Genomic DNA, 23,198 nt, shown 5'->3' with positions numbered 1-23,198 from the left:
CGTTGGAAGCTCAGTTAGGGATGTCATAGGAAATGTCACCTCGAGGGTCCTGCAGAAAGCACCAGCTTCTCTGGGGTTCCACTGTAGCACCCCTAAATCTAAACAACTCAGTCTTTTCCTTCTGGCTTTGAATATTATTTCTCCACCAAACGCATGAAAGGATGTTTCACTGGAAAGTTTTCAAGCATCTCGATGAATCCCCAAGCTCAGAGAGTTTTAAAAGGGTTGAGCCTGGCTTAAGTGAGTTCACGCTGGGGATTTCAGCTGGTTTGAGAAAAGACTTTCAAAAAATCAATTTCACTGAAAGCAGCACATGTCTTTTTGTCCTTTCTTTTCATGTAGATGAGACCTGATATTTGACCACAGCTAAACAAAACAGTGTTAGTGACAGTGTGCAGTGCATTGAACACAAGCCCCTGTGTCTCCTTTGGTTCCTCTCCCACCGCAGTGATGCTCAGGAGTGAAATGGCTCTGACAGAACCAGCTCTTTACCAGTCTTCTTGTACAAAGCTTTTCTTTGCCCAAAAACTGTTAATCCTGCCACTTGAACCCTGTTGTCTTGGCCTCAAGGAGAAAGCTGTGCCATGTGTAAAAGCCCCATAGGCCAAAGCAGCATCCACCCTGACTCTGGGTCTACAGAATATTGAATATAACAGAGAGCAACGTGTTTATGGCCCAGGTATGCAGCTCAGACACAGGGTGGAGCAGGTTATGGTGAAAAATGGATTTTGAAAGGTGCTTTTGTGCAGCCCTTCATGCCCAGAACACCTGTGCTTCTGTGGGAGCCAACCAGAGAGCACAGGGCATTACATGTTAGTTGGAAAACTGACTGTGTAAGATGCTTCAAGGGCTGTTCCCTTGGGCCTAAATGGAACATACTGAAAATAATGGATTATGGATAATATGCAAAAGATGGACCATGTTCTACCTGTGTAGAAACCATATTGGAATGGCACCCTATCCCCCAAGAAGCCCTGTGGGTAACACAGCTATCGACAGCATCCAATCTAAACTTCCAGTTGTTTAAAATAAAGACAACAGAGGAAGGTACTGCTTGTACCCCATGTATCCGATCCAGGTTGCCTGTGACAACCCTGATATGTTGGGTTTTTTTCAACTTCAAGCATCTGAGATTCTTCTTTCCAGCCTTGGCAGTCTCCATTTTTATCTGCTAGACACCACCACACAACAGTTTACAAGTAGTTTTTCTGCATGATTATAAGCACAGTAACAGGAATAACAGGAAACTGTCCAAACAAAAACACAGCCCTTACCCTACCCAGACTTTGCTCCTCCGAGGTGCCTCCATCTGCTTGCTCTCACCAATGCTGCAGATAAGATTAGACCTGCTGCTAAAACCTCCCAGTTTCCATTCTGCTCATTCTTTTTCCTTCCTAAAAAAGGCGGCTTATCTGCAGTTTCAGAAAGGCTTTGTACTGGAGGGCAAAGTTACTGTCTGTTAACAAGGAAGAGTGACCCTCTGGAGAGACTTGCTTTGAAGTCCCTGATTTTGAGTATCAAATCATGACCCCGCACTCTTCCTCTGCTTTTTGACCGCCTACACACACCAGACCAAACAAGAAGGCAGCTGTAGTGCTAGAGCCTGACAAACAATGCTATCCAGGGGTAAACCTCTCCATAGAATCATAGAATCATAGAATCATTTGCCCCTCTGCTCTGCTGAGACCCCCCTGCAGTGCTGGTCCAGCTCTGGTTCCTCAGCACAGGACACACATGGACCTGCTGGAGAGGGGCCAGAGGAGCCACAGGAATGATCCGAGGCTGGAACAGCTCTGCTGGGAGGACAGGCTGAGAGAGTTGGGGGGTTCAGCTGGAGAAGAGAAGCTCCAGGGAGACCTTATTGCAGCCTTTCAGTGCTTAAAAGAGGCCTGTAAGAAAAGATGGGGACAGACTTTTTAGCAGGGCCTGTTGTGATAGGACAAGGGGGGATGGTTTTAAACTAAAGGAGGGAGATTCAGGACAGAAATGAGGAAGAAATCTTTTACATGGAGCGTGGTGAGAGCCTGTCCCAGGTTGGCCAGAGAGGTGGTGGATGAACCAACCCTGGAGACATCCCAGGCCAGGCTGGACGGGGCTCTGAGCAACCTGAGCTGGTAAAGATGTCCCTCCTCATGGCAGGGGTGGCACTGGATGATCTCTGAAGGTCCCTTCCAACCCAAACTACACTGTGATTCTATGAAAAGCAGTGGCTTGCATGTCCAAAGGTGCAAAGGCCGGATCGCAAACCCTTTGAGCCTGTCAGCACCTTTAAGTGTCTAATTTTGGTGCACAGTGACAAGGAACTTCTTGACCTTTAAAGGTCCCTTCCAACCCAAACTATTCTACGATTCTGTGACTGGGCAGGCATCAGTCCAGTATTCATCTCTCTTGTTGACTTCAGGTGCATCCAGAGCACCTGTTGAAAGCAGCCCCCAGGTGGCCCTCCAACCCTCCCAAAAACTGCAGGCACAGCTTCACATCCTCCCAAAGGCATGTGGGACACGACACATCCCGGCACGCTTGGTATGTCAACCTGCACCAGGAATGTTTCTGCGGCCACCTGGGTGTAGGGGTGCAAAGCCAGGCTAGCCAGAGCCCTGCCAGAACTTGCTTTTTCAGAGCAGCAAGGACAAGCTCTGCCTCAAATGCTTTGTCACCCTTCTTGCTATCCTGATGACAAAAAAATGGGATCTTTCTCTGGCATGCATGGAGGTGTTATGGAGCAGATGTGCGGGTTGGTCAGCGATATTAATCCATCTTCACTTTACACTAAGGACACTCCCAGAGCAAAGCAAGTTCTCCTTCCCGCCGTGGCACTGTCTGCATCTCCAGCAGTGTGGCAACATCGGCTGTTCCAAATTAGCAAAGTGTCCACACGCACGCACTGCCAGCCTGTGCCCAACATGCAGCTCAAAGGATCTGGTCTTGCTGCTGGGCTCTTTTTGCAGGTCAGGATCTAAAAAAGTCCCAGTTGTGCCAGCTCTCCATGCCACGGCCTCAGTGATGGAGGCAACAGGTTCAATCAGTGCTTCTCCAAGCAGATGTCAAGGTCTCTAAAGTCACAGCACAAGGTCCCCCTCCCTTTTACTTCAGAGGACCACATCAGGTCAGGACTGTAGCTGTAAGTGCCTGCAACCCCCATAATTTGGAAACCGCTGGCTCAGAGCACAGGAAGGAAAACTCTGAAAGCCATTTTTCTCAACTCACATCCTTATTTCTTTTATAGTAAGACATGATCCCAGAAAGGCCTTTTCTTTTGCATGGGACAGAGCTCAACAGAGTAGGCGTTCCTAGGGAGCAAACACTCACTAATGCCTCTGCACTTCTTGTTATCATGGTTATTACATTGGTACCCAAACAGCCCAGCTGAGCCCTGTCAAACAACCACACACCCAGGGACAGCCTCTAATCCAAAGCCTGTTATAGCCAGAGAGAGGAGGAGGAAGGAAATGTGTGGGGAAGGATGCACAGAGAAATTAAATGAGCTGCCCAAAGTCATGTGAGAAGAGTACGGCGGTCAGGGTCATAAAACAAACATATTTTGCCCTGCTACCTCAGTCCTCCTACTGCAAATCTTATCACTCCCCGTGGGAGGGGATAATTTGGAAGACCCACCCTTCATTTAGTTAATTGTGACTGTTACAAAAAAAAATTGCGTAAATAACACAAGCAGTATGTTGTACATTTCCACATGCCATAAAATGTATTCCACACAATCCATTTACCTCCTGGCTTTACAAGATTGTGGCGATTTATTACAGAGAAATAAGTCAGAAAAATATGGAATGAGAAGAAAAAACAGATATAAACCAATATACACTCTCCCTTATCCCATTTTGACTGCACAGTTGGGCTCCTGGTCACAACTACAGCCCCAAGCTGGGTAGTAGAGTCATAGTATCGTTTTTGGTGAAAGAGACCCTCAAAATCATTGAGTCCAACCATTAACTCAACACAGGCACTAAACCATGTCCCTAAGAACCTCATCTTTTAAACCCCTCCAGGGATGGTGACTCCACCACTGCCCTGGGCAGCCTGTTCCAATGCCCAACAACCCTTTCCAGGAAGAAATTTTTCCTAATATCCAATTTAAACCTCCCCTGGTGCAACTTGAGGCCATTTCCTCTCATCCTGTCACTTGTTACTTGGGAGAAGAGACCAACCCCCTCCATGCTCCAAGCTCCTTTCAGGCAGTTCAGAGATCAGAAGGTCTCCCCTCAGCTCCTGTTCTCCAGCTGAACCCCCCAGGTCCCTCAGCTGCTCCTCCGGCACAGAATGGTTTTCCCTGTGCCCATACAAAGCTGAATGTCATATCAGGACTTTTTACAACGGGGCAGATCCTGAGTTGCCTTGGATCTCCACATCTCTGTGGTTCCCTTGTGAGGCTCCAATTCCAGATTATTTCCCAGGCGCTGCAGCCAGACAAGAGATGTCCTGGTAGAGCCCAGACCAGCAGCCCGGGTTCACCACACCACACCACAGAAGCTCAAGCTATGTCTCACACCAAAAATTAGGGCTCAGCCACCTGAACAACCTGAACTCTTGTTTTGGGGAGGAAACAAGCCAGGCAGGGCTGCTGAGTCCAGCACAGCCCACCCCACAACAATTTTAAGTGGTAGTTCAAGAGCTTGGGAAATGTGGTCATTCCTGACTCGGCAGATTCCTCTCAGCTGTCTCCAGAGCTGACAGCATCACTCAGTTTGTGTCTTACAGGTGGGAAGGATCTGGTCTCATTGCTCCAAGGCCTTCCTCCACACAGCAAGTACAATGGTCCTGGTTCGCCCCAAGGACCTCTCCCCACCATGCCCCACGCCTGTGATGAAGCAAATTTTACTTACAGATCTGTGACTCTGGAGACCTCAGCATCTTCTTTGATTCCTGCCATATGGTTTTGCAGTCCTCCTGGAGCTTATAAAACCGTTCTTTTCTCCAGGAACTTGACTTCACTTTTAGCAGCTGGCTGCCTTTCAGGAGGAACTTCAGATCCTTGTCATCCTTCAGGCCTGCGGAGAAACAGTCATGGTAATATTGCAAGAGTCAAGTCAATGAAGCTTAGGACGTACACAGACAAGTTTGGTGACAGGCAGCATCACATCAGGAAGGTAGCAGTAAGGGAGCAACCATGCCCTGTTCATTCCCCAGTTAGTATCTGAGAGGACTTCTACCTTCTTTGCCCTACTAGACCACCACAAGACCAGAGCTAATAATAACCAGAGCTTCTGGTTCCAGGAACTTCAGATTTCACATCTTAGGCTAGATTCAGGGAGGTGCTTAGACATCTAGAGACGTAACAGGCATCTGCTGAGACTTTGAAAACATAGATTTGGCAATTCTACATGGTCCTGAATGTCTCAGCAGCATATGACTTCCACATACCTAAATACCTTGGAGAATCTGTCCCTTAAACCAACCATTAATTACAGATCTGGAGCGTGTGGGCTGGGGAGGGTGGGAGCATGAAACACGAGAAACACATCCTGGGCTTTCTGTAATAGGCACCTTGCACCTCTCCAAGTTGCATGAAAGGCTGGTTTGAAGCTGGTGAAACAGCATTTACCTCTGTAGCACTGACCAAGCACATGCCAACTCCACGGGATTTTTGCTTACCTTGTCTTGACAATGCAGGTCACCACTTGGCCACTTGCAGCCACCTGACACTCACATCACGGGAAATTTCCCAATGCTACATCAACATAATGCAGGGTCTCAAACTGCAGAAATCCAAGTTAACTGATTTATGCAGTAACATTTGTATTGCCGTGTGGCATTGCCCTGTGACATTTGGTTTGTTCTTCTCTGGAACACACGGCTGCTTTGAATTGTTGTTTTTTTAAACCGGGCAAGGCAATAAACTACCAAACATCACTTTAGGTCTACTTGAAAAACAAAACCAAGATCCAAGTGGCCAAAACCTCAGACCCCTGACAATTCATATAGAAGACTGAAGTGCCAGGTGCTGCAGACCACCAAGCTGGGTCATGGTGGCACCAGCAAAAAGCATGGGTTTGTAGCTGGGACACGTTGGCCTAAAGAGGGTATTTTAGGTTGCCAACAAAGGCCTGAGATCTCCAGAGATAAACATTAGGGATGTCCAATGTCCAATCAGTGAGCTGCTCACATCCAGAGTTGAAAGTGTCCCAGTGGGACCTGGAGATCCTGAAAAGGCGGCTATGGCCTCTCTCTTTCCTCTGTACTCAATTAGCTATCTTGTTAATTGTCTTCCCATGCTACAGCATCCCCTGGGCCTCTCAGCTCACGTCTGGTCTGGAGATTCCAAAGAGGAGAATGTGAATGCTTCTTCCTATGGAAACCTCAGAAGGAAACTCATGGAGAGAAGAAAAAAAAGCGTCTCCTGCAGAGCACGGAAGGGTGGAATCCCAGCTATGGGATCTGGGACACCCTCCTGGGTTTGCTGAGGTTGAAGGGCTGGCAAGAGGCAGATCATGCAGAGGAAGGACAGACACCACAATAGCTTCACAGGTCTTTGGTCTCCTGAGTTGTGGTGTTGAGGCTTCCTCTCCGAGGCAAGTTCTTCCAAGCACAGAGAAGATACCACAGACTTTGGCCTCAGTAATATCGTTGTGGTACCTCTCAAGGTTCCCAGAGAGGAAATAAACTTGTTCCTTCTCTCTATTCACCCACAACATTTCTGGTCTGGCTCCCAGCCTTATTCCCTGTTTTTCTTCAGATCTCAACCATGTGAGGCATCATTACTGGCCTAAGAGGAGGACATGCCCTCCTCAGGTGGTACGAGGAGGGAAGCAGGAAAACCCTCAATTCCTTCGGGTGCCTGTGTGCATAAGCATGTAAACGAGAAATCCAATTAATGGTGGCATGTTTTGTTATACAGACACCATCTGCAGCACACGTAAAGTGTCATACTACCCGGACATCCCAAAGGGCTTCACCAGTGTAACACAGGCAAATGTGGATGGGCACAGGCAGTGGTCGAGGGCAGATTCCTCTCCTCCAGGCCCAATGCACACGTCAGACACAAGCTGGAGCTCAGAGCCCTTCAACCTGCTCACCAGCTCAGTCAGTGTGTTACAGAATCATGGCTGAGGTTAGAAGGGACCTCTGGAGATCATCCAGTCCAACCCACCTGCTAAAGCAGGTTCACCAGAACAGATCACACTGGAATGTGTCCACATGGGTTAGTGCGGATTAAAACTTCCCATCCTCCTCAGAGGTTCTAACTACAGGTTGGGTGAAGCCTTCCCACTCATCCTTGGCCACCACGCCTGAAGACCAGGCCAAGTTAAATGACTTAGCAAAGGAGGCCACTGCACTTTGCAAGAGTGGGAGGGAAAGATGGACAGTGCACAGTGAAAGCACAGCAAAGATCAAAGATGGCATGGGGAGTGAGTCAGAGGACAGTGAGAGAAGTCAGGGAGGGGAGACAAGCTTGGCTGTAGAAGACAGCGTGTTTGGCCAGAAAAGGGTGAGAGGGCTAATCATGGGTGCTTAACAGCTCCGCCATTCCTTTGATGTGGGAGGCCTTCCAGATAGAGAGCGGTCACCCAGAGTTCACCTCTGCTGCTCGTGTCCCCAGGTGCTGACCGAACAACCCAACGATGGGACTGGGGAAAGGAGGAACATCCCGTTAACCGGGTGGGCACAGCCTGGTTCAGGCCTGCTCTCTGTCTGCCCAGCAGCAGTTCAGGCTCAGACAGCTAAACTGGGCATTAAAGAGGGCCGGAGTTTTGGGCCCTGTCCCACCCAAGCACTGACACGGACTCTTTAAATGACATTGGGTGAGTCACTTGGCTTCTCTGTTCCTATCTACAAAGCACCTGCCAGAGATGGAGCAGAAGACGCTCTGATCTGCTGATACAGGAACCACAAACACACTCCTGATGTGCCACAGTGGGACATTACTCCTAGTTGGTCATTTGAGCTGCTTTCCAGGGAAAAAACAAACAAACAAACAAACAAACACCACCTTTTCCCAGCAGAAACCTCTCTTCAGGTTTTATGCCTGAACCCGCTCTTGAGGATTTCTATCTAACAACCCCACAGAGCTGAGGAGGTTTGTGGTCCAGAGCTCCATCTCACAGCAACGGAAACTTGTATGAAAGAAACCAGAGGCATCATACATGTAAACCATTTAAAAATTTAAAAACACTGTGCAGCAGGACAAGGATGTTGGTTTCCAACTATCTAACAACACCAGGCAGGAGAAGAACAATCACCACGCTGAAATAGATGTTCAAATCCTGCCTGAAACATGTGGCAGGACTGTGTCTTGCTCAGCATCCTCTCTGAAATACCGAACACATACTCAGCATGCAAAATTGCAGGGTGCGTTTCAAGGGTTGGCCCCCCCTCCTCCTTGCAAAATATCAAGTGCACATTTTCTAAACACAATATATTTAACATACAGCAAAGTTCAGAGTGAAAATCATGTCTGGCAAAAGGAGAAACGCCTCCAGCACAAACAGCACTGCAATAACTATGAAGTTAATATACTGCACTATGAAGCTTTATACACCAAGAGATCAGAAATGTTAACCTTTGTATTACCTGCCTCAGGTTTACAGCAAGCAGGAAAGACAATAAAACAATGGCTGTCACGGTAAAACACCAGGCTCTGCGTTCACTAAGGAGATAGTTCGGATGATGTCTATGGCAGACAGTGATAATCCATATTTCTGCATTGCTCGCTTGTAAATCTGCTGATCTGATATAAATACGTTAATTACAAGTGCTGTAAAATAAGCCTCCTCCTGCCTGCTCTCCCTTTCCTACCTAGTTCGAGACCAGGCATAACTCAGGTTTGCTGGTTTAAAAGAGTAGAAAGCTTTTCTGACAAAATCCAAAGAATTTGGGTGGGTAAACAGCGATTTCCCATTTCCACCTGCCCTCTGTAGCCACAGAAATCAAGGGACCCGCATCCACTTGGGCTGTTCCTCCAGAGAGCAGGAACCAGCGATGAGTTCATAGCCAGACACAGAAGTTATGAAACTCCCTGGGTTTCCTGTTTCTATTCATCTGGTGACTGCAAACCTCTGCGTGGTTCCTTGGGCTCTAATAGCAACGGGCACGACACCACTGAGAAGTCCTAAAATCAGGCAGGAAAAGGGCACTGCCTTCCCCAAACACTCTCAGCCACAGCTCAAAGTGCCCAAACGAGAGATTTGGAAACCCACCCTTTGCCAAACAAGTCCCGCTTGCTTTGATGCCTCAAACGAAGCGGTTTTACACATCTGGAGGGTGGTTACAGGCGAAGGAAAGGAAAAGAAACCTCTAGGAGTTTAAAAATAACCTCAAGGGTGGAGCGCTGCCTCTGCGCAGGGGAAAAAAGAGGCAGAAACGAAGCGGCTGCCGGTGTGCGGAAGCACCGAGGGTCTGGCCAACGTGCCCCTTACCCAGCCTGATGCCATTCAACGCGGCCACTCGACGGCTCTGCTCCCGGAGGATGTTTTCCTGGGACGCGCTGCGCTTGGGCTGCCTACAGAAGCACTGCATGATCCAGCGTGGAGCTCGGGGACGGACGGTGGGTGTCGGGGAGGACGGGGGGCCACGCCGCCCCGGCGGGGAGCCCTGCTCATCCAGGAGCCTCCGGCGTTGAGCGGCGTCAAACGGGGGCTCCGAGGAAGGAGCGGAGGCAGCGGGAGAGGAGGACGCGGGCAGGGGAGGGCAGAGTCCAGCGGGGGGTGGAACCGTGCGACGTTCTCTCCTCCTCGCTTTGCTCACCAGCTGCACACGCTGGATGTAAAAGTTATACTGAGGCTGCTGCCCAGGTAGAAGGAACGAGTTTTCCTACAGTCATACGCCAGTGGGGTTTGATGCATCATTTCCAGGGGCTGGAGGAATCCCAAATATTGTTTGCGGCTCCTAATCAGTGTCGGCTCAGCCTGCCCACCAATGCCTGGATCAGAGAGAGCCTGGCTCCTCCCTGCTGCGCTGAGCTCGTTCTTCTCCCACCGACAGGCAGCGAAGAGGAAACTAAAACCACCTTTAAACCAGGGCAAACATAGCCCAAAAGCAGCTCGGAAACTGTGTTTTAATGTGCTTTCTTCTTTTTTTCCACTTAGAGAAGAGCATTTTCCAAAGACTCTGAAGTGTCTTCTCTGCCACTGATTTCCTGTATGACTTGGGTGAGTCACTTACCCTGTACTCCCGCATAGCTCTGGGTTTATTACTGTAAATTTACACTGTGATCTGGTACGGGGATAAGCCCCCACCAGTGTTTAAACAAGGCACTGATTACACAGAATCAGACAATAATTCAGATTGGAAAGGACCTCTGGAGATCTCTAGTTCAAACACCCACTTGCTCAAAGTCAGGTCACATTCAAAGGTAGCTGAGGCTGCTCACAGCCTTGTCCAGGTGAGCTGTGGATACCTCTAAAATGGAGACTCCACAGCCAAGCCAGATCCTTGTTCAAGAGCTTAGGTGTCCTTAGTGAAGAATTTCTTTGTTATGACCAATACAGATTTTCTTTGCTGAAATTCATGACCATTGCCTGCTGCCCTGGCAATGGCTGGGACTAAAATCCATCTCTTTCCTTGCCGTGACTCCTTCTGCGGTGCAATACAACAGCTCTACTTCTTAAGCTCTTCCATCCCAGGTGAGTTTATAGACCTTGTTACAGATTAGTTTTCTTTGTCATTGCCTTTGCTTGCTGCTGCCCTGCCAGGCAAGCCAAGGATGAAGATACCGCAGGGTGATGGAGTCAAGCTGGGGTCAATGTCCCTTGCTGCAGAACCAGCAGATGCTCAGGACACTTGACAGGGAACCACTTGTCACTGTTTCTGCTGGAGACCTAATGGAAGGCTCCCCATCACCATCCTCCCATCATATCCAACACAGGTTTTAGAAACATATTCTACATTTCTTGTGTCTGGCGAAACAGCCATCTTCCCCTTCTTTCTGTGCATTTAGGAGGAAGCCCTCCCAACACTCACAGATAAGCACAGAGGACTGGGTTGTTTGACCAGCATAAGGACACGATCAGAATAATTAATTGCTGCCATATGTCACATGTAAGAAACTCCATGGGGACAAGGCAGAGCCATTGAACAGCGGTACAACTGATAACGCCTTATTTACACATAGCAGCTACACATCACAGACAGCTAAGGAGAGAAATAAAGGCATTTTCTGGATGGGACATTGCTGAACCTGTCTGTAGGCATTTGAAGAAGCACCTCCAGCCTTTTCTGAGCCCCCTGCACATACAGGGCTGGATGTCAGATCCATAATCTCTGTAGCCCTCCCCTGGGAGCTGGGGGCTTTGCTTCCCCCTGGCTATGCGGTGGGCACCATGATTTAATGGCTCAGTGATATGTATTATCTAGCAGTCTCTGAGCACTTCCCGTATTTCACTTCATACTGGAGAGGATGGATCTAATTAAAGAAGTGTGGAAGAGAGTGGTCCCCCGTACTTAGCAACATAATTTGCTTCTGTGCACCAGCTCTCCTGTCCAGCAGCAGCCACAGTCCCACAGGGTTTGATTTGGGAGCACACAGAGCCCCTCTGCTTCATTTTCTCATTAATTCCTAATAAACAATGCCAGTAACAGCACCGCTCAGAGCTTTCCAGACACTCAGAGAACATTTTACCGCACTTATCCCTGAAGTTTGCGCGCACACAAAGCACAAGATCGGCATTCACAAAGTTGAGATACTTCTGCAGAACAGCGATATGTGAGTTTTGCTATTGTGAGGGCTTCAGCGATATAGAGCAGTTAAAATCAGTTTGTTTTTAAAACAAATATGAGACCGTTGGGCCAGAAATGCCCTGCTTTGGGAAACAACAGATCTGGATGTTGAGGTCATTTAAACACAATGTCCCATCTCATAGATGAAGCCTGACGGGTAAGCGTGACACTGTGGGTTACACGGCATTGCTTGTTGATGTTATATGATGCTGTGTCACGCTCCGATGCTGGAGGAAATGATTCCTGCAAATGGCCTAGGGACAAATTCTCCAACCTTTATTCACCACAGGTAACACCTGACTGGGTCCAGAGCCTGCGAACGCTCGAGGACGCAATTTTACCCATATGACCAATCCCACTGAAATCAATGGCACTAGTCACATGGGTGAAGTTATTCATGTCCCCATGCTTGGAATCAAGGCTGTGCTAATCACCTTATTGATTCCAGCTGAGTTACTCACTGAGCGAATGGAAATCGATGCGAATGAGAATGTCAGAATGTGGTCCCAAAGTCAGCAAAGTGATTGAATATCCAGGAAACAGGCACTTGAGATAGAAAGGCTGGAGGGTCTGGTAGGAAATGGGCTATGTGAGAAAACTATTAATGCACTGCTATTCAGACAATTTTCCAAAATTAATGAACCTCCACCACGTCCTTATACAAAGGAGCTAAAGAAGCTCTATTACCACTTCACAGAGGAAGAAGCAGGTTGGTTTTGAGCTCTTTGGGGCTGGACCTGGTCTCTCCCCACCACCACAACAAAAGCAGTGCAGCCTTAATACTGATCAGTCTATTTACACCACGCTGACACAAAAGATACGACAGAAGCCAGCTGCTGGTTTGCTCAGACTTGTGACAATTTAGGCCTGGAATTAAAATACCTGTGCTGGTGATGGCCTCACCACTTCCCCATTGCATCATGCACATGATGTAAGTTACTCTATTATGACTAGCAATGCCTGTGGCAGGTACATAGCATATAACACATGTAATTTTATGAGATTTTCTCACGAAAGAGGCCAAAGGTTGTGCTTTGCTCTGCATTTGTTACTCAGAAGAAAAAACAAGGTCTATTTTACATGATGCCGTTCTTTGGAGGAACACTGTAATTTCACCTTCTCTTCCAGGCTCCCTCACAGTGAAATTCAATAGAACTATTTTAACAAGAGTAATAGCACAATCAAAGTATCACTGCTCATTAATGAACAATAATGTCTGTCCCTACATATTCCTCATCCTCAGCAAGCACAACACCAAATCCAGGCGAATGCAGAATCAATGAGTTTGGAAAAGCTTTAGTTCAGCCGTTCTGTAGTAATGTGACAACTTGTTAAGGTGATAGAGCACTGAGAAACTGAAGTTCCTGATGGTAAATAACGTTTTGAGGAATACTTTTGCACACCTCGTATGCGGAATGTTGTCAGTGCAGCGTCTGCTTGGAAATGAGCACAACCAGCTGCAGTGTTGGGCAGTGGCAGCTGCTCGGAAAAGCGGAAAACCTGTCAAGTGACAAGGATTTAGTTGGTTTCTCCAGAGCTTTTGCAAATCACTGTTGTCACCTGTGACGTGCCTCTGCAGAGCCCCCTTTTGCCATCTGTCATCACCCTGTGGTTATATCTAACCTGGCTTTTACATCAGTTCTTTAACAGCCCTTTGCCTGGGATCACTGTGGTCCCAGCAATAGCAAGTTGTCTTCCAGCTGCTGCCAGGAGGACAAGGCCAGCAAGGCTCCTTCCAGGTCTGCAGGGTCCCACCTGCCTGGTTCTTCCCTCTGGAGTCCAATCTTCATTCATGCCCCTCCATATCCCACTCACACATACCCCACTCTTTGCTACCTGCAGGACACCTGCTGCTGGCCCCTTGTGCAGTGCACTGTAAATAAAGCTGCTCTCAGCTTTATTCTCCCTCGTCACACCACACACCACCTGAAGACCAGGCCTTGCTGCTTGAGAACACCCAGTTACTCACCACCAACAGAAAATGCCAGTGGCTCCTCTACACCAGCATTTGCCTTCTTGCACCCTCCGGTGGAGGAGGGACCAGGGACTGGGTGCTGAGACCATAAGTATCATAGAATCGTAGAATAGTTTGTGTTGGAAGGGACCTGCAAACCTCATCCAGTGCCACCCCTGCCATGAGCAGGGACATCTTCACCAGCTCAGGTTGCTCAGAGCCCCGTCCAGCCTGGCCTGGGATGTCTCCAGGGATGGGGCATCCAACACCTCTCTGGCCAACCTGGGCCAGGCTCTCACCACCCTCAGTGTCAAAAATTTCTTCCTCATGTCTATCTTGAATCTCCCCTCCTTTAGTTTAAAACCATCACCCCTTGTTCTATTGCAATATTGTCCCCATCTCTCTTACAGGCCACTTTTAAGTACGGGAAGGCCACAATAAGGTCTCCCTGGAGCTTTCGCTTCCCCAGGACGAACACCCCCATCAGTACCTTTCTGGCCCAAGATGCTGCTTGTTGACAGCGGGTGCATCTTTGGTGCATGTGGTATGTACCAAGTTCCACCTTGTGGTGACACTGAGAACGGGCTTCTCCACAAAACCTGTGGCAGCATCAGCAAATCTCCTCTTCCTTACACTGGCTTGTCCTGCCCACTCTACTTCCATTACAGGGTGCTTGAGAGGTCCTGCTGAGCTGGAGAAGGGTGACCTTAAAGTTTAACATAGGAGGAGTTCTCCCCAGGTTTCACATTGTGGCTGTTCTTCAAATCACTGCTTAAAACCTCCCTCCGCTGACATGCTGGCAAGAAGCCGTGTGATGAGCAGGTTTCTGATCAGCGCTGTCACCCTGCCCAATATTTCACAGCTCCACTTTCTCCCTGTACCCTTTGGCTGTCTTGCCTTGTCTACAACATCTCTGGGAGGAGGACGGTTCCTTCTCCAGCTCTGTTCTGATGCATTCACACAGCCCAGCCATCTTTCCCCAAAACAGGCTGGCCGTACCCAGATTGCCCACTAGGAAGGACTGCAGACATCACGCCATGTGCCAGCTTGCTGTGCATCAAAACCATGGACGTTAGGAAAAGATTCTTCACTGAGAGGGTGGTTGGTCACTGCAACAGGGTCCTCGGGGAAGTGGTCACAGCGCCAAGACTGATAGAGTTCAAGGAACGTCTGATACTGCTCTTAATCACAGGGTTTAGCTTTAGGTAGTCCTGCAAGTAGCAGGGAACTGGACCCAGTGATCCTTATGGGTCCTTCCAACTTAAGGTACTCTGTGCTTTTATGCTGGGGAGTGCACTGGCAGCTAAATGGCACAGAGCCCTGGAGCTGGTTTCATAGATTCATAGAATGTCCTGAGTTGGAAGGGACCCACACATATCATGGAGTCCAACTGCTGTCCCTGCACAGGACAACCCCACAGGTCACACCGTGGGTCTGAGGGTGTTGTCCAGTCTCTTCTTGAACGCTGTCAGGCTTGGGGCCGTGACACCTCCCTGGGGAGCCTGTTCCAGTGTCCAGCACCCTCTGGGTGAAGAACCTTTTCCTCATGTCCAACTTAAACTTCTCCTGGCACATCTTCCTGTCAAATAGGCAAAGCCAGGCTGCCCGCTCAGACATTTCACAACCAGTCCAAATTGTGACCTTTATTTGTGAAAATCTTCATAAATCTTTCTGCCAGTCTGGGTCACTCAGAGGGAGCTGAGATCCAAGCATGACACCAGCTGTGACCCAGCAAAAGCTACTGCCCTGAGCTCTTGATGAAATCCAGGTAAAATACCCAACGTTCGCTGCACTCGGGAACTCAAAACCAGACTGAAGGTTTGGTTCAGTCCTTCCACTAGCACATATAGACATGTGGCTGCAGAGTGAGAGGCACTAAAACAAACATGGACCTGCAGTAAATCACAGCTTTTCCAGTAATTGATGCGAAAAAAGCAGGGAGAAAGTAGTTGAAAAGAAGGATATCAACATGATGGATGGAACCAGCACCAGCAGTCAGGAGCACTCACGCAGCTTAGCTACCTAATTCCTAAGTCGTGTTCTTAGGAACATGCTGATGAAGATGTTCTCTTCATAAAACCAAAGTCAGCTGCAGGTGGGTCCCAGCTATTTCATTTTAAAGGCCACTTAGCTTATCTCAACATCTTCTTCAGAAGCTGAAATTTCTTGTGCAGAAGAAATGCAGGTCGCTCTCAGCATTCCAAAGCAGGGCAAAATTTGTGCAATAGTTAAATTGCACAATTGAATTATGCAAAACTAGGGAAAAAATCCTTTCTTCTTTTTTTTTCTCCCCTAAGTGATATATCTGGGATGTCAGCACTCTGTGATATATCTGTAAAGTGTCAGCACACTTTAGCCAAAACCAGCCAATGAGTCATTGTTTCATATCTCAACACAGCCCTTTAAAAGGTGCCCATGTGAGGGGCAGCCTGAGGGGCAGCCTGAGGTGTGAGTATTTCCCCACCCACATTGTCTAAACTGGGTCATTTAAGGTGTGGGTGCATCTCAATTTAGAAGAAACTGTGGCAAAATCTTCTCTACCTGCATAAAGAAAAAGAGAAACCTTCATGTTTGGCCAAAGTCCATTCTGGTGGCCTTGGCCGAGTAAAGACTGAGACTCTCCACCCATGGTAAGGACCCAGGAGATGCATGGGCCAGGGGTTAGTTTTGCAATATTTAGATATTTATAGTGCACTGAACAAGGGGCCAGGAGAAGACAGAGCACAGTTCACCTGTCTAGATCCCTATAAGCCTAAAATTCCTTCCAAACACCTACATTTGGCCAACTGAATACAATACTGGGTGATGAAGTCACCAAATAGTTGTCTGCAGCTTTCCTTCATAGATACCCGTTTATTGTATCTTTTGATTTTCTTGTATGAGAAACTATATTTTGCTCTCAAATCAGCAACACCTTTGGCTCCCAGAGCTGCTTACCCAGCCAGCAGAGTTGCCAGGTCTTGCACAAACCATCTCTTCCCCACACACCTCTCCCTCTTGCTTCTCCCTGTAATTGGCCGTATCCTTCCATCTCTGCTACCTGCAGCAGTTTTCCAAGCGACTACATTTCCTTCTTCCTCCTGTTCCATTTCCTCATTAAAATCTGTTTTGCCCTGAGCATCTTCTTGCCCTGACTCATTTACTTTTGAGCGGGATGTTGGGGCTTTGCGCACCAGCAACAACCTCAAAACCAACAGCGGGCTTCATAAAGCATTGAACGTATTCAATGCGCTGAGAAGTGCCAGTATTGCAAATTCTCCTACGCTGTGGCTCAAAAAACTCCCACGTGAGGCATCAGGTACAACCTGCATCAAGTGGGGCGTGTGGGAGTGTTTTGTTTGTAGGAAAGGAGACTGAAGCCACCGGTTGCTTTAGAGCGGATCCCAGTTGATCCCAAGCAGGATTAAATCCACCCACAGAGGTTGGAGCCCAGAAGGAGCCTCCTCAGTGCTCCCGGTGAAGAAGGGAAGGTGGAGATGATTCATTTGGAAATGTAAACCTAGGAGAAGTTAATTCTCGGGAGTAGCTGGCAGAAGAAACAAGGAAATGGCCTGTTTTGGAGGATTTTATTGACCCTTCCCGGCTGATTCTCACCATGGGCTGTGGCAGAGGACATTTCCATAACAGCGTTGTGGTGTTTCTTGTACAATGTATACAGTGTCTTGGATGAAAAAGTCAGTGTATGAGAATAAGGCATAGTACAAATTAGCTATTCTATAATCTGTGCGAGCACAGGAGCTCCCAGTTCAGAAACAAATCAACTCAAAGAGGCGAGGGAAAGAATATTAATAGCCCGCAGAGGCGAGCAGATTCATTCTGGACTAAATTTAGATGCTGCTTTATAAAATAAGCAAGAAGCAGCTGAATTGAACACGTTCAAAATAAAAGGCGCAGAGCAGCAGCAGCTCTGCAAACAGGGGAGCACGCTCGGGTTTCTTCCCTGGGCTCAGATCTCCATCCAAATGAAGAGTCAACAAAACCCTATAGAGTTTACAGAAAGTCTCAGCTATAGTCATACCCGCTTCTGCCACCAGAATATAGAAGTGTCTCCTACTGACTGTCAGATATTTCCCCAGATGTGCCTGTGGTTAATTCTGACATAGTAAATACAGCTGGTGTTGTATTTACGTTGGAAGAAAAAGAAAGAAAGAAAGAAAGAAAGAAAGAAAGAAAGAAAGAAAGAAAGAAAGAAAGAAAGAAAGAAAGAAAGAAAGAAAGAAAGAAAGAAAGAAAGAAAGAAAGAAAGAAAGAAAGAAAGAAAGAAAGAAAGAAAGAAAGAAAGAAAGAAAGAAAGAAAGAAAGAAAGAAAGAAAGAAAGAAAGAAAGAAAGAAAGAAAGAAAGAAAGAAAGAAAGAAAGAAAGAAAGAAAGAAAGAAAGAAAGAAAGAAAGAAAGAAAGAAAGAAAGAAAGAAAGAAAGAAAGAAAGAAAGAAAGAAAGAAAGAAAGAAAGAAAGAAAGAAAGAAAGAAAGAAAGAAAGAAAGAAAGAAAGAAAGAAAGAAAGAAAGAAAGAAAGAAAGAAAGAAAGAAAGAAAGAAAGAAAGAAAAACTGAATTTCAACATACGGTCATAAGCAAAATATATAAACCATAGTATCTGAGAAAATTCTGACAAACTACATAGCACAAGCCTGAGCCTGCTAACAAAGCAACATGTGAGCAACTTGCCTAAGTCGAGTGGCATTCAGAGTGACGTTGGCATCTCTGTGTGTTATGTGTTAAGGAATTTCAGTAAACGCTTTGGTTCCTTCAACACTTGTGTATTTTTCGGCTTGAGACAAGAAAATGGATTAACAAACAGCCACTAAATTCGTCTTGGTTCCTAACCCCAGAAGACTAAATAATATTCACTGAAAAATGACCCACAGGCCAGAATAGGAAATATTTTAATAGTTCCAGATGTATTTCTTAGCTTGCTTTCCCCAGTGGTTGTATAATGAATGAGATACCTACACAAAGTATAACATTAACCTCTGTTTCACCTTCCTGTTAGATTTCTAGCATCTCTGAAAATCAGAGGGAAGATTTCTTGAGCCTGGGGGAATCTTCTCACATTTCTCCTGGTAACGCTAAACTGATTATGTTTAGTGCCAATCACTTATTGCTCTATTAAGTTTGTTTGTTTATAGTTCATCTATAGTAAGAAAGCACATATCTCATGAAACAAAAATAAGCACTTTTCCCATTGCTGTAGGGTCACAAAACCCCATTTCAATCTGTAGCTATAACAATCTTAAGTTCTTTCTGCTCATCACAGTAAGTAAAATACAATAGAGGTAACAAATCAATATGTTAAAGGCAGAGCAGGGATTAAGGGATGCTTCATTACTCTATCAGACAAGCCTCCTAGTCTTGATACCAATAAACCTTAAATCTCGCTTGATAGGAGAGCAGAGAGGATTTATTCTTTTTTAGAGACGCTACTTATTTTGTACTAAACACTTATCCTGTGGGCAGACCCTGAGCTGGGGGTTCATCCTGCTTGTCTTCACCACAGACTAGAGAATTTACCCAGCTGAGCATCTGTCCCTCTCTCAGCTTCACCACAAATGGGAGGAGATTTGGACCAACTTTTCTGGGCTTGCAGACACTTAGCCAGACAAGACACAGTTCCTACCAATAGACCCAAGCCTATTAACAGAGCAAAAAAATCTATCATTTGTAATACAGATTAAACGCTGCTTTGCTTCCAAATGAGAGAATGGGGAGGGGAAAGAGCGGGGAGAAGACAGGAGGAAAAACAAAGCTCTGGACAAGATAAGAGAGCTGAAAGGCAAGGCCATTTCTATAGACTTACTGTTGTAAGCGAGGAAACTGCCGTTCGATTCCATTTTCGCAGAAGAAGCCGCCGTGCAGCGGCAGCAACGGCTCCGCCAACAGCTGCGCCCAGACGTTACCGGGCTGGAAAACGGACCCGGGCGGCTCCCCCTGCTCTCTGCTCCACCGATTCCCCCCCGTCAGCTCCCTCCGGAGCCTCCTGCTCCTTCCCTCGGGCTGGAAATCACCTCTTGCGCTATGACTCCTCATTTATTTCCCTCCCGCATCCCTCACGGCACCTCTTGCGCCAGCGCCCCGACTGGGACCGAGCGCCCGGAGTCCCAGCGCCGGACTGGTGCGGGCTCCTCCCCGCAAACCCGGCGGCTCCACCGCTGGCCCAGCCCCCTGCTGCTGCTGCAGCTTCGCAGCGATACCTCTTTTCCTGTTTCTGGCATATTTTCATGCTGCTCCTTTCCGGCAGAGGCTTCCAGATTGACGGGGAGAGCTGTAAATGTGTCCTCCGTGGTCCCCGAATCAAAGAAAGGGGCTTAAACAGATGATCAGAGTTAAGGTCTAAAGGGCTTTTAGACACTGGTAGGGGTATATTTATTTTCAGAAGGAAAAAAAAGAAAAAAAACCAAAAATAAAAACAAACCAAAAAAGCCAATACACCCCTACACACACATACACACACACCCCCCAAAAAATAAATAAATAAACCACCACAACAGGTCAGAAACCACCAATATAGAAATAGAAACTGTAACCACAAACATTCGCAGAGGCATGAATTTAAAACTTTAGAACAGAAGTTACAAGCTTTGCCTTTGAGACAGTGAAAGCAGACAAAAAAGGCGCCATCCTGAGGCTTTTATTGAGTGGAACTGATTTGTTCCTCTCTGTCCCCTTCTCTTAAATTAGGAATTTTTTAAGGGTAAAAGGTGACGCTGGCAAACAGGGAGGGTGAAAGAAAGGGAATGCAGTGTGGGAAATCTTGAATGTTTAGGGGAGGGATTCAGTTGTTGTTTTGCTGTTGTTTATTTCCGTTTCAGGTTATTTAGGTTTTCTTGATGCAAACAACGGCTGGAGTTGTTGGCAGATTCAAAGCCCTCGCTCCTCAGCGGCTGCAAACCCGGCAGCTCCACCGACAGAAGGGAAAAAGTCCCTGTGTGCTGCTGACAGATCTGGGAGGCACATGATGAAAAATACTTTGGGACTGGGACTGTTTGTCCCTCCCTGCCAGGAACTGGGCTGCTCCTTTGAGAGCAGGGACGTTGATCTCAAATACTTTTACAGTCCATAAATATAGGGCTGCTGCCACCACCCAAGGAAAATTGCCCTGATGTAGCAAAACTCCTCTATCCTAGTACAAAACTAACAAACAAGTGGAGAAAATAAAGAGCAGAGATTTCACCCCATGACTCCTCTAAAGCCCATCCTTCCATTAGCATGGCATGGGGGGGGTCATCTCCCACAAAACACCTTCTGAAAGACCCAGGAAGGAGAATCCCTCCTGCAAACCCACAGAGAAAGAGACGTCAACTTTAAAATCCTCAGGGCATGGGGATTTCCGGAGAACACCATCAAAACCTGCCACCGTTTCAGCTGATGGGGAAGAGCACTAGGGGGAGTGTCCAAGAGGCTGGTGGGTGAGTCAGCCAGACTGGAAACTCCGGTAAGGCTGAGGTGGTGAGAACATCATGGTTTCTATAAGGGAGAAGTAGAGAAGGGCAGTTTGAAAGTGGTGGTGGGAAATAGCATTATAGTAATTCCTTCTCTGTGTAGAATCATAGAATCATTTTGGCCGAGACCACCAAGATCATCAAGTCCGACCATTAACCCAACACTGTCACTAAACCATGTCCCTAAAAACCTCATCTACACATCTTTTAAACCCCTCCAGGGGTGATGACTCCACCACTTCCCTGGGCAGCCTGTTCCAATGCCCAACAACCCTTTCCAGGGAGAAATTTTTTCCTCATATCCAATCTAAACCTCTCCTGGTGCAACTTGAGGCCATTTCCTCATCCTATCGCTTGTTACTTTGGAGAAGAGACCAATCCCCTCCATGCTACAACCTCCTTTCAGGTAACTGTAGAGAGCAGTAAGATCTCCCCTCAGCCTCCTTTCCTTCAGGCTAAAATACTGGATATATCCTCCGTTCCACCTGCCTACATCTGCAACTTAACTATTGAGGATGCTGGGGATAGCCCACACAGCATTGTATGTCTGTCTATAGCCTTTATCTTGGCTGCCATTAAACTTTTTAGAAAAACTCATTCTTCTACCCTCACAGTTTCCATAGAAATACACATCACACATTATTGTGCCCCCATACTGCTGAACACAAGCCCCTCACTGAGAGACGTACCAGCCAGTATCCCTGTACCTTCTGTGGCAAAGGAAGGGCTTGTGAGTGATCTACATTGGTCCCAAACCAATGAGGACCATCTTCTGGATATAATCCCTTCACAGGGGCGCAGGGCACGACGGCACCGAGACGCGGCCATCACCGCCCTGCACCGCTGTGAACACCCCGTGATGGCACTGCTGGCTGGACAGAGCATCATCAAGAGCCAGACTGAGGTTTTTGCCATCATCCCTCAAGATTATGAGATTTGAAGGTAATCCCCTGCATTAGCGCCTTATGACAGCCCACTGTATCTTCTTGTGCTTCCTTCTCGCCGTGCTGCATTCTCCACGATGACAGCAAGCGGTAGCAGAAATGGTGCCTGTCAGGAGGATTCACAAATCCTTGCCCAGCTTTTCACTTTCCCCCCATTACATTTACTCTTCCTCCTTCTGTACACAATGAGCAGCGTCACCAGTTTGGCTGCTCTGAGCACTTCACCACCTTTCTGCCACCCTAAGCTAAGTCACCACTATTCCTAAATCCTTGCTGGGTTTGACGTTGTGTACTCAGAGCAAGCCTGGCACTCGCAGACTTGCTTGTGCTTGAATTCCCTTCCCTCTGCGTTGCTGAAACAAAGATATGACCAGACAAACAATGAAATCAAAGTGACACTGAATTAGGTTGATGGCTGGACTCGATGACCTTGAGGTTCTCTTCCAACCAAAATGATTCTGATTCTATGACATGAGGAGCTACTATGCTCCTGTGAGCTCCAGAAATCCTACTAACAGTTTTCTAACAATAATATAGCAGTTTAAGAATCTCATATTGAAGAGAAGCTGCTAAATTGATGTACAGTGTGATTAAGTTATAAAAGACGTACCCATGATTAGCCAATTGACATGATGAATGCTTTCTAACCACCTACAAAATGAGGGGATATTTTCCAAGTTTTAGATCCTTCTCCATGACAAGAGGGAGAGAGAAGATTGAGTAATGTGTGGTTTGGAAGCAGAGTGCTTAGCTTATGTTTTACTAATAATTAATAGATATATTGTAAGTAAGAAACTAATCAATTATAAACTAACTTTATCAATTATTTCTTAGTATAGATGTATGTTAAAAAATTCTAAATATTATAAGGGATGTGCAATAATTTTGTGACTATAAACAACATAAGAGCATCCAGTTGTTGGAGCACTTGTAGAGGATGATCCCCAGTGTTCCCCAGTGCTGACAAAATAAAGAACGCTGCTTAACAGTATAATTGACTTTGCTGTTATGTTCATTTCTTTGTTTCAATATGAACCAAATCTCAGATCCCCATTTTGAATCACTGCATTTATTGTATTCCCTCCTGGTTTGGCTTTTGGCAGATGCAGAAGGCACAAGGTACAAAGCGGGGGTTGCCCTTGGCCTAGTTAAACCAGCATGACAGCTGGGCGGCAAGTTTAAAACTGGTGACAGAAC

The 23,198-nt window shown here is 47.0% G+C and overlaps 1 protein-coding gene across 3 annotated transcripts in view; it reads right to left on the bottom strand.

Moving 5' to 3' along the window:
• PLCD1 (phospholipase C delta 1) overlaps nucleotides 1–19,731 on the bottom strand; it is a 57,663-nt gene extending 37,932 nt beyond the window's left edge. The window contains exons 1-2 of one of the 3 annotated variants that reach the window (XR_014183390.1): nucleotides 9,369–9,675; nucleotides 4,839–5,003 (exon numbers count right to left, since the gene is read on the bottom strand). Coding sequence is in view for 2 of the 3 variants with exons in the window: in XM_082046144.1 (XP_081902270.1) it covers nucleotides 4,839–5,003; nucleotides 9,369–9,468 (265 nt within the window). In the remaining variant the exon portion in view is untranslated. Of the gene's footprint in view, nucleotides 1–4,838; nucleotides 5,004–9,368; nucleotides 9,676–19,415 lie in introns of those variants that run through there. The other 2 variants (XM_082046145.1, XM_082046144.1) reach the window with 2 other exon arrangements.
• Between the last annotated feature and the right edge of the window lie 3,467 nt (nucleotides 19,732–23,198).

This window comes from Streptopelia decaocto (assembly GCF_964273445.1).
Source record: "Streptopelia decaocto genome assembly, chromosome: 2".
Classification (NCBI taxonomy): Eukaryota; Metazoa; Chordata; class Aves; order Columbiformes; family Columbidae; genus Streptopelia; species Streptopelia decaocto.
Note: the sequence above shows the minus strand (reverse complement) of the source record. Positions and strands in the feature narration are given on the sequence as shown.